The sequence below is a fragment of the Rhincodon typus genome, chromosome 26, assembly GCF_021869965.1.
Source record: "Rhincodon typus isolate 14 chromosome 26, sRhiTyp1.1, whole genome shotgun sequence".
In the NCBI taxonomy this organism is placed as follows: domain Eukaryota; kingdom Metazoa; phylum Chordata; class Chondrichthyes; order Orectolobiformes; family Rhincodontidae; genus Rhincodon; species Rhincodon typus.
In genome coordinates, this window is record NC_063357.1 from 39,466,445 (window position 1) to 39,482,245 (window position 15,801).

Genomic DNA, 15,801 nt, shown 5'->3' on the forward strand with positions numbered 1-15,801 from the left:
AACACTATTTTGCTGTTAGGCAGAAGATGGGAACTTTTTTTATTCATTCATGAAGCCCCAATACGATTCTGCCAGTTAATTAGAGATTGAACAAATGTTAAAACTTATAAAAAATTATGCTTACAAATTGTAGCAATTAATCATAATGAAGAAATTTAACAACATTCTACTTCTCAGGGCTAGTTCAATTGTTTTTTTTTATTCTCTTGTGGCTCATGGGAGTCACTAGCTGGGCCAGTATTTTTTGCCCATCCCTAGGTGCCATGGAGAAGGTGGTGGTGAGCTACCTTCTTGAAACGCTGCAGTCCGTGTACTGAAGGCTGACCTGCAATGCCAGGATTTTGACCCAGAGAAGCTGAAGGAACAGAGATATATTTACGAGTCAACATTCTGAATGCTTAGAGAGGAACCTGTGCTGTCCATGTCCTTCTAGATGGAAGTGATCCTGTGTTTGGAAGGTGCTGTCTGAGGATCTTTAGTGAATTTCTGCAGTGTATCTTATAGATGGCACACGCTGCTATTACTAACTGGTGGTGGAGGGAGTGGATATTTGTGGACTGCTTTATCCTGGATGGTGTCAAGCTTCTTGAGTGTTGTTAGAGCTGTATCCGCCCAAGCATGTGGGGAGTATTCCATCACACTCCTGACTTGTGCCTTGTAGATGATGGACAGGCCTTGGGGGATCAGGAGGTGAGTTACTCGCCGCAGTATTCCTAGCCTCTGACCCGATTGTGTAGCAACTGTGTTTATGTGGTGAGTCTGTTAAATTTCTGGTCAACGGTAACCCCCACGATGGTGACAGTGGGGCATTCAGTGATGGGAACAGGACTGAATGTTAAGGGGAGGTGGTTAGATTGTGTGTTATTGGAGATGGTCATGGCCTGGCATTTGTGTGGTGTGACCCTTACTTATCACTTGTCAGATCAAGCCCGGATATTCTCCAGATCTTGTTGCATTTGGACATGAACTGCTTCAATATCTGAGAAGTTGTGAATGGTGCTGAACATTGTGCAATCATCAGCGAACATCCCCACTTTGGACCTTATGATGGAGGAAAGTCATTCATGAAGCAGCTGAAGATGGTTGGGCCTAGGACACTACTCTGAGGAACTCCTGCAGACATACCCTGCAGCTGAGATGACTGATCTTCAACAACCACAACTATCTTCCTATGTGCCAGGTATAACTCCAAACAGTGGAGAGTTTGCCCCCAAATCCCACCGACTCCAGTATTGCTAGAGCTCCTTAATAGCACTCTCGGTCAAATGCAGCCTTGATGTCAAGGGCTATCACTCTCATCTCACCTCTGGAATTCAGCTCTTTTGTTTATGTTTGAACCAAGGCTGTAATGAGGTCAGGAGTTAAGTGACCCTGCTGGAACCCAAACTGGGCGTCACTGAGCAGGTTACTGCTGAGCAGGTGCTGCTTGATAGCGCTGTTGATGACTCCTTCCGTCACTTTACTGATGATCAAATGTAGACAGATGGGCAGTAATTGGCCAGGTTGGATTTGTGTACAAGACAAACTTGGGCAATTTTCCAGACTAGTGTGTGAGACAACTTTTCCAATGTTAACACTGGCTCCAGATGTTACGAAGGAGGACCTTGCAGGGTCAACAGGTCTGTTCCGGTGCCTAGCTTGATGTCTGGTGGTCCGTCAGGTTTCATTTCTTTGTTGACAATTCATAGCAAGTGATACAACAGAGTGGCTTGCTAAGTCATTTCAGCGGGCAGCTGAGAGTCACTGCTGAGGGTCTGGAGTCACATGTAGGTAACGAGGAGAGATTTCCTTCCTTGAAGTATATTAGTGAGCCAGTTGTGTTGTTCCAACAATTTCATGTAGATTCTTTGAGTGGATTCTTAAATCCAGAATTTTTAAAATTGAATTCAAATTCTATCATCTGCTGTGGCAGCATTCGAACACAGGTTTCCAGAACATTAGCTGAGTTTCTGGATAAAACCACTAGGCTTCCCCATTTTTGTGGCATCACTTTGTCATGAAGCATCCAATTACACCTTAGGAAACAAGGCTTACAGCTTTATGGGTTTCTAGTGGTAAAATGAGAGTGGAAAAGAAGAAATTCTCACCAAATCAACTGATTTCACATTGCCAGCTCCTGGTGATGGTGCTGAGGGGTTGGGCAGTGAGGAGTACATGATGCAGCCTGAGGCAGAACATTGAAGGACAGCGTGAAACTTCAGGATATCCATATTAATCTTCATTTGCTTAAATCATGAAATTGAGATCAGATTCAGAGAGGTAATGATGGGAAATGCTAACAGTTTGCTGTCTCAAATTCTCCAAGTCCAGACCAATATAATTTGAGTATATTTGCATTATTTTGCTTTTAATCTTCTATTTTTTAAGTTGATATTTTAAGTCCACCCCATCCCAACAGACCATAAGATACAGGAGCAGAATTAGGCCATTCAGCCCACTGAGTCTGCTCTGCCATTCAATCATGACTGAAATGTTTCTCAACCCCATTCTCCCGCTTTCTCCCCATAACCCTTGATCACCTTACTAATCCCTTTACTCCATTCACTCGAATTGTGGCAAGAGAAGGTGCAGCCTAAACAAAAAAAAATACAACTTCAGCCTCAAGACACCAACCACAATTTGCTTCTAATTTTAAGATTCTGAACTTGGGTCCCCTGGTACTTGCTGCCTTTCAGTTTTCTTTAATATCTTTTTTCCTTTGCTTGATGAAATTGAGCTCACTGTATGTTGTCCCAACAAACTTTTTGTTAATTAAAAGTGAACACAGCTTCCATGGTATTGCACACAATACAAGGAGGATATCCCCTATGGTATGAACACTTGCATTAACAACAAAATCTGATAGAGGAATTGAAGAAAGCATGACATTTACAGGAGGTGAATGACATAAGCAAGACAGTTTAATACAGCTAGTTAATTCCCCACAGTATTGCACACATAGTTCAATTCCAACTGAGGGCTTCGGATGAAGCAAGGTTAGACAGCGGGTAATAATTGAACCAAGATGCACATCTACATTTGAATTCTCAGAATGCAGTCCGATTTTGAAATCTATACTTTTTATTGTCATTTTTATAAAATACTTCAATATTACAATATAATTATTCAATGCAATAGATAAACTTGGACCAGTGCATGTTGGCACAGTATAACTTCTGTTTTAAAGTAATTTTAAATAATACCAAGATATCATATTATAAATAACAAAAATTGCAGCAATTTTGGAGGTAGGGATGGGAAGAAAATTGGCTAATACTTTCTCGTCAGACTGTTCAGTGACATTATTATACACCTCTGAAGCAAGTGGGACTTGAACCCAGACCTCCTGGCTCAGGGGGTAGAACATTAGCACTGCACCTATTTGTTAATAAAGGTTTAGAAGATGGGAGATGCAAAGGAGGAAGTACTGCACAGCAACAGTAATAGAATGTAAATCCCACACAAAAAGGGAGAAATTTGTATTTTAAGTACAGACACAGGACTTTATAATGAAATAGTCTTGGCAAATGTTAAAGTCATGGAACTTCCTTTCTAACAGTATTGTGGGAGTCCCTACAACCTAATAAAAGGTAGCAATTCAAGAAGGTAGCTTACCACTTCCTTCTTCAGACCAATTGGTGTTAGGGAACAAATAATAGACTGGACAGTGAATTCCCATGAGCAAGCAAAAACATCAGGAAGCTAGGTTTTATAGGAGGCTATGGCCAGAGTAAGGATTGTTTTCAATATTTTCTCGACAGATTGTTGGTTTTAAGAATTTGTTTACAATGGGTTGTTATATCCATGCTCAAGTAAGAAATGGGTATTGTGGAAAAATGTGGAAACAGACTGCACCTGAATAATGGAGTACTGCAGCAGTACGGAACACACTAACCTGCTCAGAGATTTGGAGGAACTGTGCACTGAAGATGCAGAGATGCTACGAGAGCTGCAGCAACTCCGTCCTTTATGTGACTTCCGTGGTGGTGATTCACTGGGTGATCTATTTAGGAAAGGAACAATGTATGAGATATCGGCCATCGCGAAACAAAATTCCTCCATGAGAGTGGAATCGACAGAGGGGATTTCGGGATAAGAAAAGATTGTTAGGGATATAGTAACAGGAATAGGTTTTTCAGCCACTTAAGCCATTTCTATTATTTGATTGTGTGGCACAATTCTTATTCTTAATGTCAAAATGTGAATCACCGTTAATAAAGATCACCAGAAACACTATCAAAAATTGTTGTGTAAATTGGTTGCCATGTTTGCTAAGTCCATATGAATCTTCTATATTCTTCCTGCCAAAATGGGCAATTTCATATTTTCCTATTTTATAGCTTTTCGCTCATTTACTTAAACATCTTTATCCCTTTGTAGCCAGCTTAGGTCATCTTCCCAACTTAATTTCCTACCTATCTTTGTGTCATCAGCAAATTTACCAATCATACCTCTGATCTGTTCATCCACACCATTTATATAAGCTGTAAAACATTGATGCCCCAACATTGATCTCTGTGACACACAGATTGAACAGATTGCTGGACTATCAAACAAAAAAGTTAGACACCTGGCCAAACAGAATATTGACCCATTTAGGACGGTTCTGTTTCCTGTTAGCCAGCTAATCTTCAATCTATGCTAATATGGTGCCTCCCTACACCAAGAGCTTCTATTTTCAACAATAATCTTTGATGTGGCACCTTATCATAGAGTCACAGAGTCACACCGCACAGAAACAGGCCCTTCCGTCCAACTCATCCACGTCAACCTGGTTTTCCAAACTAAACTAGTCCCATTTGCCTGCAGTCGGCCCATATCCTTCTAAACCTTTCCTGTTCATTTACCTGTCCAGATGTCTTTTAAATATTATGACTGTACCCACCTCCTCTGGCAGTTCATTCCAGAAACGCAACACTATCTGTGGGAAAGTTGCCCCTCAGGTCCCTTTTAAATCTTTCCTCTTTCACCTTAAACCTATGTCCTCTAGTTTTGAATTCCCAAACCCTAGGGAAAAGATCTTTGCTATTTACCATATCTATGCCCCTCATGATTTTATAAACCCTCAAGTTCATCCCTCAACCTCCTACACTCCAGTGAAAAAAATCAAAACCTATCCAGCCTCTCACAGAACCCCTAAAAAGTGTGGAAGCAGGCCATTCGGCCCAGAGTCCACACCGGTCCTCAAAAGAACATCCAACCCGAACCCACCCTCCTACTCTATCCCTGCATTTACCATGGCTAACCCACCTAAACTTACAAATCACTGGACACTATGGGTAATTCAGCATGGCCAATCCACCTAACCTACACATCCTTGGACTGTGGGAGGATACCAGAGCACCTGGAGGAAACCCATGCAGACACAGGGAAAATGTGCAAACTCCACACAGGAGTTGTTGCCTGAGGGTAGAATCAAGACCGAGTCACTGGCACTGTGAGGCAACAGTGCTACCCACTGAGCCATCGTGCTGTTCTCCCTTTAACTCAAACCCTCCAGTCTCAGTGACATCCTTGTAAATCTTTTCTGCACTCTTTCCAATTTAATAATATTCTTCCTATAGCAGGATGACCAGAACTGTGTGCAATACTCCAAAAGTGGCCTCATCAATATCCTGTACAGCCACAACATGATGTCCCAACTTTTATACTCAATGCTCTGACCAATGAAGGCAAGCATGCCAATGTCTTCTTCACTTCCCTGTCTACCTGTGAGGCCACTTTCAAGGAACTACATACTTGCACCTCTAGGTCTCTCTGTTCAGCAACATTATCCAGGGCCCAAACATTAACTGTGCAAGTCATGCCCTGGTTTGACTTACCAAAATGCAACACCTCATATTTAGCTGAATTTAACTTCATCTGACAGTCTTTGGCCCATTGGCTCAACTGTTCGAGATCCTGTTGTACACTTCAGTTACCTTCACTGTCCACTATATCACCACTTTTGGTGTCATCCACAAACTTTCTAACCATGCTTCCTATATTTTCATTCAAATCATTTACATAAAAATGAGAAACAACACTGGACCCAGCACGGATGACTGCAGAACACTGCTGGTTACAGGCCTCCAGTTCAAAAAAACAACCCTCTACCATTGCCCTATGTCTCCTACCGTTCAGCTGAAATCCAAGTGCAGTATATCTACTGGTACCTCTTTTTCTAAAGCACATGTTACCTCTTCCAAGAATTCTAATAAATTTGTTAAACATGATTTACTTTGCACAAAACTAAGTTGACTTTGCCTGACTACCTTGAACATTTCTAAGTACTCTGCTAACAACCTTTAACATCTTTGCGATGACAAACGTTAAGTTAACTAGACTGGTGTTTCCTGCTTTCTATCATCCTCCCTTTTTAAATAATGGAGATATATTTCCTATTTTTCAATATAACGGAACCTTCCTCGAATCTCAGGAGTTTTGGAAAATTAAATTGACTATCACATTGACTATTTCACTAGCCCAAAGATGAAGTCCCTTAGGATTTGTCAGCCCACAGCTTCAACAATTTGGTCATTACTTGGTGATTGCAGTTTTCTTCAGTTCATCCATCCCTCTCATTTCCAGAGTTACAGTTAATTTTTTAAAAAAACTGAATACTTTGCATCTGTCTTTACCCATGAAGCAGATGTTGCCTAGGCCAAAGTGTTAGAGAAGAAAACACAGTCAATAGAACAGTTTAAGATTGAGAAGGAGGAAATTTTAGACAAGCAAATAGTACTTGATCAGGCACCAGGGCTGGTTGAGATACATTCAAGGATACTGACAGAAGTGAGTGTGGAAATTGCACAGGCACTGACAATCATCTTTCAATCTTGCTTGGATTCAACGGTTGTGCTGGAGGTCAACACCCCCAAAATTGGTAGCATTGTAGACAGTGAAGAAACCTTCCTAAGATTACAAAGGAATCTTGATCAAATGGGCTATGGGCTGAAAAGTGGTAGATGGAACTCAATCTGGATAAATGCGAGATATTGCATTTTGGTACAAGAAACACGGACAAGGCTTATACTATTAATGATAGAGTCTTGGGTAGTGTTGTAGGACAAAGTGACCTAGGGGTGCAGGTACATATTTCTTTGAAGTTTGCGTCACATATAGACAGGATGAATAAAAAGGCATTTGGCATGCTTGCCTTCATTGCTCAGTCCTTTGAGTATAGGAGTTGGAAAGTTATGTTGAGGTTGTACAGGACATGGTGAGACCTCTGTGTCCATTTCTGGTCACCCAGTTATAGGAAGGATATTATCAAACTGGAGAGGATTCAGAAGACATTTACCAGGATGTTGCCGGGTATGGAAGGTTTGAGTTATAAAGAAAGGCTGGATAGGCTGTGACTTCTTTCACTGGAGCGTAGGAGGTTGAGGAACGACCTGAAAGAAGTTTAAAGAAGAATGAGGGGTGTATATAGAGTTAATAGTAGTTGTCTTTTCCCTAGGATAGGGAATTTCAAGACTGGGGCACATTTTTAAGGCGAGTGGTGACAGATTTAAAAGAGACAGGAGAAGCAAATTTTTACACAGAGGGTGATGGAATGAACTTCCTGATAAAGTGGTGAATGCGGGTACAATTACACATTCAAAAGACATTTGGATAGATACATGAATTGGGAAGGTTTGGAGGGATATGGGCCAGGAACAAGCAGGTAGGACTAGTTTAGTTTGGGATTAAATTTGGCATGGACTGGCTGGACTGAAGGGTCTGTTTCCGTGCTGTATGACTCTATGACTGGAAAATTGCAAACATTACACCTTGTTCAAAAAGGTTCTAAAAGGTGGGTCCAAAAGTTACAGATCAGTCAGTTTAACTTCAGTGGTGGGGAGACTTCTAAAACAAGTATTTGGGATAGAAGTAATAATCACATGGAAAAAATGTGGGTTCATTTGGAAGTCAGCATGGATTTATTAAGGAAAAATTGTCTATAACTAATTGGTGGAGGTTTTTGATGGAAGATTTGAGAAAGATTTGATGAGAGAATGATTCTTGATGGGGTGTACATGGACTTCCAAAATGCACACAATCCTGTGCCACTTGTGAGGAAAGTGATAGTTCATGGAATAAAAGGGACAACAGCAATGTGGATACAAAACTGGCTGAGTGATAGAAAACAGAGAGAAATAGTATTTTTCATGGTGGAGGCTGGTTTGTAGCAGAGTTCCCCAAGGGTTGGTCTTGGGACCCTTGCTTTTTCCAATATATAGAAATAATCTAGATCTTGATGTGTTGGGGATAATTTCAGATAACACAAAACTTGGGAGAACTCCAAACTAGGAGGAGGATAGCGTAGAACTTCAAAAAGATATTAACAAGTTGGTGGACTGTGCAGATAGGTTGCAGATGAAGTTCAACGCAGCAAGTGTGAGGTGATATACTTTGATACAAAAAATGTGGGAATGCTGTATAAAATAAAGGGTACTACTGTAAAGGTGTACAGGAGCAGCAAGTCCTGGGCATATATTTGTGTAAATTATTAAAGTGATGAGAGAGGCAGAGAGCTGTTAGAAAAGCATACAGTATTCTAGCCTTCATTAACAGGGGCATGGGTTTCAAGAGAAGGGAGGTTATAATGAACCCATATAGGACAATGGCTCAACCCCAGTGCAGAAGGGGTTAACAAGAATGGTTCCATGGATGAGAAACTTCAGTCATGAGGAAAGATTGGAGAGGTTGGGACTGTTTTCTTTAGGGAGGAATAGGCTGAGGGAAGACTTGATAGAAGTTTTCAAAATCATGAGGAGTCTGGAAAGGGTAGATAGATAGAAGCTGTTTCTACTCATAAAAGGATCGGGAACGCAAGAGTACGGTTTTGAAGTGTTTTGCAAAAGAAGCAAATGTGAGAAGACAGAAAACTTTTTCACCCACCGAGTAGTTAGGTTATGGAATATGCTGCCTGCAAATGTGGTGGAGATAGGTTCAACTGAGGAATTCAAGCCAGTAATGGATGGTTGTTTAAGTAGAAACAATATAAAGGCTATGGGGGAAAGGCAGAAATTAGCAGAAAGTCAGACTACACAGGCAGCCAATGCAGACATAATATGTCGAATGGCCTCCGTATGCAGCATAGTTAAGTCTGTGATTGTTCTGTTTTTCAAAGTGAAGACCAATAGAAAATCCCTATTCAATTCAAATGCTATCTCCTTATTTTCCATGGACTCTCTCTTTATAGGATAAAAGCTCACTTTATTAACTCTCTTCGATTTAAATATCTATGGAGAGCCTTACCAGGAAATTCATATCAAGATTTATTTATTTACAGAAAGGAAAACAGAAATTTGGAAGGGTGTCATCCAACAGGCTGTGGATGTTAGTACAGTTGACATATACGAGTATCAAAGTTTATGGGACAAAGAAAGGAAAATGGCACCGAAGTGCCAGTGAGCAGGTTGAACAATATAGCAGGCCCTGGGGGCCGAGATAGCCAATTCTTTTTCTTAATGATATGATGTCGGTACATGTGCGCATCTAAGTGAGGTTAGAGATGGAGTTTCTCACCTGTGTTTAAAACACATGCTTTGTGCTACTTCTCAGAGTATCAGACTGATTCAGGTCAGTTTCTCCCAATAGCAATTGGTAAATGTGGACATGTGAAATGAAACAGCAGCTGACTGATAGTCAACACCTTTCAAAAGGTTATAAGTGACTGTGTTTGGTCTATATTTATAACGGTATTTTTAATCAATCTGTTTGGACATGCTATGGCACATCTCCAGAGCAGATGGGACTTGAAGCCAGACCTTCTGACTCAGAGATAGGGACGTACACAGCCTCACAAGATCTAGGCGGATTGTTCCATGTTTCTATACTGTCTCTGCCGTGAGACAGATTAATTCATATTGTTGTGATTCTCTCACTTGCACAGTCATCTTCGTACGGCTTGTTGCACACCAGTATGCTGACAGCATTGGGTCTGATAGAGATGCAAGTGGAGATCAGGAGCAAAACTGTACTGTACCGATCTGTACTAAGTGGGATGTTCTCATGGAACTGTGCTTCTCTCACACCACCTTCCAGATATTAAGTATAACTACCTCTTCAAAGATTTGTGTAAAATAAAAAAAAGTTATTGATACAAACTGAACTCAAAATTCAAGTTAAAAAGGAGCATAAAAATACATTTATGACAGAGAACACAAGTGAATGGAGGAACAGAATCTTCTCTAGGCAGCATTATGATTGTAATTGTATGCATTCTAAAAGGTTGAAGGTGAATTTGGTCCCTGTATCTAACTGGTGTTGAATCCTGTTGCTCACATTAAAGCATTGTCATATGATGTTTCCAAATTGACCAATTTATATTCGTCATCAGATGAGATTCTTGTGTTTGGATGAACGTACATTGACTGACAGTTTTAAATTAATTCCAGTAATGACAAAAACAAAGAACAAAAGACAACAAAGCTGATTATTAAATATTTCAACCTACCGCTTTCTTTGTTTGTTTCTGTCTTTGCGTTTGCTTTTAGGAGTTGTAGACCTACAGACAAATGAATGCAAATTAGGGAAAAATATAGAATTTCTCCAGAATGTCACAGGCCACAGACCTGCCTCTGATTTCAGACCACAAACTTTTCAGCAGGTGAATTTCTTGTGGTAAAGTATTTTTTTTTTGATTAATTTTTATGCTCATCATGGTTGAGAATGCTAGCTTTGGAAAATGGAGTATTTTGCCTTAATTCATTTTAACTGGATTTTGGGTTAGGTTGTTTGGGAAAGCTTGGTCAAGTGGGGTCAAAGGACACAGTGCAGGAATAAACCAGCCAGCAAGCGAGAAAGCTGATAACTAGTCCTGAGCTGCATCATGTCACTGCAGTGCCTACCTGAATTATCCAGATAGGTTATTTTTTATTTTACTTAATTCAAAATGATAAGCTGTACATTGTAAAAACTTTTCTGAAACTCTGGTGTTTGAGATATTCCACCTGTATAAGTAATGTCTAAAAGTTTTGCACGAGTAGGCAAAATGAAACTGTGTGTCAGGCCAGGAAGGGAAAGACTAAATTAGGTGAAGACTAGAATTGGGAAATAGGTTTTGAAGATGTTTATTGAAGGTGGACTGAAATTGAGAAGTATTCAGGGAAGTTTAGGGAGATCATTCCAAAGATTAAAACCAAGGTAGCTGATGGTTCTGCCAACAAAGGTTGAGGGATATGGTGGGGACTGGACCGAGGGTTACAGTCAGCTGAGTTTTAGATCTCTTTCCCTAAGACCCCCTATATGGCACCATGTCATTTGCTGTCTCAATGTATTCTTGTGAGGCACCTTAGCATGCTCACTATGTTAAAGGCACCCTGTAAGTGCAAGTTATTGGTACAGAATTTTAAAATATAAGCATAGCATCATGTAACCAGACCTTCTTGATGTATAGTAATATTGTTTTGGTTCAACCAAATTTGATAGGGTCCTGCGTTGTTGCTTTCAGCACTACCTTTAAGCAACCTTTAGATCAATTATAAAAATTGTACTTTTTTTATAGTACTTAAGGTATATTAAAATTCCGAGAATGTTCCAGTAGCTATAACATCGCAGTTGAACATGTGTCAATAGAATTATAACTGACTTAAGTCTCAATTCTGGAAGCAATGACACAGACGAAAAGCAGTACAGTCCCATGTTTCTCTGGCTCTTTCAGATTGAAAATACAATCAGATTAATTTGTACCGTCCACCCAAATTGCTTTCAGTCTAAGGACAGAAGTGAATCATTCACATGCAACAGATATGTAACAAATTCCAGGATACAAATTTTATTGTATCTTCAAAGATGATACCATCAAACATTCTGGTTACTGAACAGATATTTAGCTATTGATTGCACTTCCCCAGCTGTTGAGTTTGGAAGATGTTGCCCACCTTTCCCTTACCACTTCATTTTTCTGTCTCCTGAAATAGAGCCATTGCTTATTGGGAGTCAATGAATTGCAGCAACAAAGAAAAGTTTGGACATTATCCACAATCTCGCCAGCCCAGAGTATGGTTTTGGACTTAGGAAAAGGTGGCAATTTTTGGAATATCAAAATTTGATTTTCATATTTCACTGGAGTTTAAAATATGATCCTTGTGAATGGAATGGTTGGTGAGCATTAGCAATGAGCACTGAATGGACGTTTTACAACTGCATCAGACGGTGTCCTGTGCTTACCTATGCCTCCTCTTTTTTCTGGAGCCTGAATCAGACCTGAACAAGACAAGAAGTCAGTAAATACAGGTTTCAATTGACACCATCTCTGGCGCAATGCACTATGAAGGCTTAACGAACCATCTTCAATAGGAACTTGCAGGTTACTACATGTCAAGGTTATTTGAATAAATGGTTAATTTCAAAAGAAGAAGAATCATTTTCCTTATAAAACAGGTTTCTGGTCATTAGAATGCAACATTTAGCCATTTCTCAAAATCATCTTTTTCTGCCTTAGAAGCAGTCATGCGCCAGAAACACAAATGTAATTTTCTTTCTGATGTATTTTTAATGATGAAAAAAGCCTGTCCACAGGGCTTCAGTGGAATATCAAAAGGCCATCAGTCAGGACCCAGGCCCCAGTTTTAAGATACTGGGATTCAACAGTTGAAGAGTTTTTACAACAATTAGAGTGACATTCCAATTTAAGGTTTTTCAAATATATAACACTTGTATCCATATTTTCTTATTATTTTATCTATCTTCCAATTCAAAGAGATAGGGCAGAATCCACTGAGGTGTGTAAGAGAAGGGAACATGGAAGGTGGGAGGATTCAGTTAGGTAGAGGTCGATATCTCAGGTTCCTGGACGGTAGGTTGAGATATAAAGATGAAGTCAGTGGTGGTGCAGTAGCAGGTTGGGTCTCATAACATCCAGTGGTGGGTTCCTATTTTCAATACATCTATCTACATTTCACGAACACTCATTATTTTAAAACATTTTCAAATTGAGTTAAGTCCTACCTTCAAGATTAAGTCAACAGTGCCCAGGAAACTAGTGGCACTAAATATGGTCACTTTAAAAAAATAGCTTCAAACCAGTTGGGTTTGCATCTGTGGATCAGACTCCCAGTGGCAGGAAAATTACAAATGATTAACTCTGCACAGGAAGGAAACAAAATGGAAAATTCATCCATAACCTATATGTTTAGCTGCCCTGCAGGAGATCTGTTGCCCATGGATACAATACTTTCTACTGTGTCGGTCCACCCTCACATATCCATTGTTACTTGCCTGCAACTGTTGCGATGTCCATTGAGCAACTATGCCTAGGTCATCCCCTCTTTCTGCTGCCCTCCGCTTTATCCTCTATAAGATTGCTTGTTCATTTGCATATAATTTAAATAAAATTCAACACAGTTTACTTTGCCTCTCTGCTTTATCTGTCTGTCGCAGCCCAGTAAAAGTTGATGTCTTGTATTTGGCTACATTGACTGAATGGAAGTGCTCTGAACTACCAGGAGACTGACTCACAGGACACAGTATTGATGAGCTTCAGGCAGGAAATTCAAAACCTTGCAGTACTGGTCTAAAATTTAAGGGGACAGTGCACAACTGAGGTGTGGAGGCCCCATCCCTTAAAGTGGTATCACAGATCCCACTCCTTAAAGGGTGATCTCTTAGGAGGCTGCCTGCAGGAAAAGCAAGTGGGAACGGCAGGATGAGAATCACCCATCAAAGCTTGATGAACGCTACCTTCTCTCAGAGATGAAGCTATATGCATTGTATTGGAGGCCATCACAGCACAGATTATTATAATAGTAGCTGAATGCACAGTATTATGCTCCAACACAACTGTTCGCAAGATCTAAAAACCAAAGCCGAGGAGCAGAAAAGAAAGATTTCCTGTCCCAGCAGTTACACAGCATCTCTCTTTGAACCAGCAATGTGGAGATGTTTCTCATACCACTGGTCTTTGGGTGAGCGGAGTACATGAAGTTAATTGGGACAACTTTTGCTTTCCCCTTTTATTCCTCCTTCCAAAGGCAAAATGGTTGACATCTGTGTCACACATCATCTCGAGGTCGGATCAAGAATCCATGAACTTTTGGTTGCTGGTGGTTAATCATCTCCAAAATATCTCTGCAGAAGTTCCTCAGGGTAGTGTTCTAGGCCTAACCATCTTTAGCTGCTTCATCAATGACCCATCCTCCATCATAAGGTCAGAAGTGGGACGTTCACTGATGACTGCACAATGTTCAGCTCTATTAGCAACTCCTCCAGCACTGAAGCAAAATGTAGCTAATGCAGCAAGATCTTGACAACATCCAGGCTTGGACAGATGAGTGACAAGTAACATTCATACCTCACAAGTGTCAGGCAATGACTGTCTTCATCAAAAGATAATCTAACCAATCCTTCCTTGAAATTCAATGGCACCGCCATCACGCATCCCTCACCAACCAGCAAAATCCTGCAGATTAGCACTGACCAGAAACTGAATGGACTAGCTCTACACATAGTGGCAACAGGAGTGGGACAGAGGGTAGAATTCTGCGGCGAGCAACTCACCTCCTTGTCTCCCCAGTGTCTGCCCACCTTCTACAAGGCACGAGTCAGGACTGTGATGGAAAGCTTCCCACTTCCCTGGATCAGTGCAGCTCCAACAACATTCAATAAATTTGACACCCAGGATACAGCAACTCATTTGATTGGTATCCATCCACCACTTTCTAAATTCACGCCCTACATACCCGACACACATTCACAAGATGTGCTACAATAACACACCAAGTCTCCTAAAAGCCAGCCTACCAATCCGCATCCTCTATCACCCCAGAGGACAAGGGCTACTGATGTATGAGAACTCCCCCACCTGCAAATTCCCTTCCAAACCACACAATATCCTTTCATGGAACCATATCACAGTGTCACTGTGTCAAAATCCAGTAACTTCCTTCCTAACAGCTCCATGACGTCCTTCAAAGACTGGAGCTATTCAAGAAGCAGCAATTAGGGAAGGACAATAACTGCTGGGCCAACCAGCAATTCCCATATTCCATGAATGAATATGACAAAAATGTAGCTGCAGCAATTGAGTGTTAATGCCTGGGCCTTGGGTGTGAAAGAGGTGAGAAAGGCTCAATTTATTGCCTTTACAGAACTGCTTGTAGGCTAACAGCCAGAACTTCACAACTGTTTACTATACCTTCCATCTGAAAACTTGTCCTAGTCAGTATTGGTATCTTTGAACTGGGAATCAGCTCGTATCCAAGTTGGCCACATGGCCAGAGGCCAATTGATATTCCACTGAAATTCCATGTAAGAAAGATCCAACCTGCTCAAACTGGGCAATGAAAAAGTTCCTCCATTTAGTGCCAACTGTACAATTTGTAAATACCAAATCAACATGAAAAAGCATGTCAAAGATACCTGGAGATGAAATGCTAGAATTTCTGATTGGCAATATTTTTAATATTGGCATTAACCTATTCTTTTTAAACAGTGTGAGGCAAGCATTGAAATAATGGTGATCATAAAGTATTCACAATGTGGTCTCCTCTACAGTGGGGAAATGAAGCGCAGACTGGGTGACCATTTCCTACATTCTGTCCACAAAAAAAATCCTGAGCTTCCAGTTGCCTGTCACTTCAATGCCCATTGTGTTCCCCAGCCAACATCTCTGTCTCAGAGATAGCAGGAACTGCAGATGCTGGAGAATCTGAGATAACAAGGTGTAGAGCTGGATGAACACAGCAGGCCAAGCAGCATCAGAGGAGCAGGAAAGCTGGCGTTTCGGGCCTAGACCCTTCTTCAGAAACTTTTTCAGTTTCGGGTCTAGGCCCGAAACATCAGCTTTCCTGCTCCTCAGATGCTGCTTGGCCTGCTGAGTTCATCCAGCTCTACACCTTGTTATCTCAGATT

At 40.8% G+C, this 15,801-nt stretch overlaps 1 protein-coding gene across 5 annotated transcripts in view; it reads right to left on the reverse strand.

Moving 5' to 3' along the window:
• Positions 1 to 15,801, reverse strand: part of LOC109938461 (serine/arginine repetitive matrix protein 3-like) — a 126,328-nt gene that overhangs the window by 48,421 nt on the left and 62,106 nt on the right. For all 5 annotated transcript variants that reach the window (XR_007264805.1, XR_007264804.1, XR_007264803.1 and 2 more), the window contains exons 4-6: positions 12,121 to 12,156; positions 10,406 to 10,456; positions 3,875 to 3,982 (exon numbers count right to left, since the gene is read on the reverse strand). Coding sequence is in view for 2 of the 5 variants with exons in the window: in XM_048612411.1 (XP_048468368.1) it covers positions 3,875 to 3,982; positions 10,406 to 10,456; positions 12,121 to 12,156 (195 nt within the window). In the remaining 3 variants the exon portion in view is untranslated. The remainder of the gene's footprint in view (positions 1 to 3,874; positions 3,983 to 10,405; positions 10,457 to 12,120; positions 12,157 to 15,801) is intronic.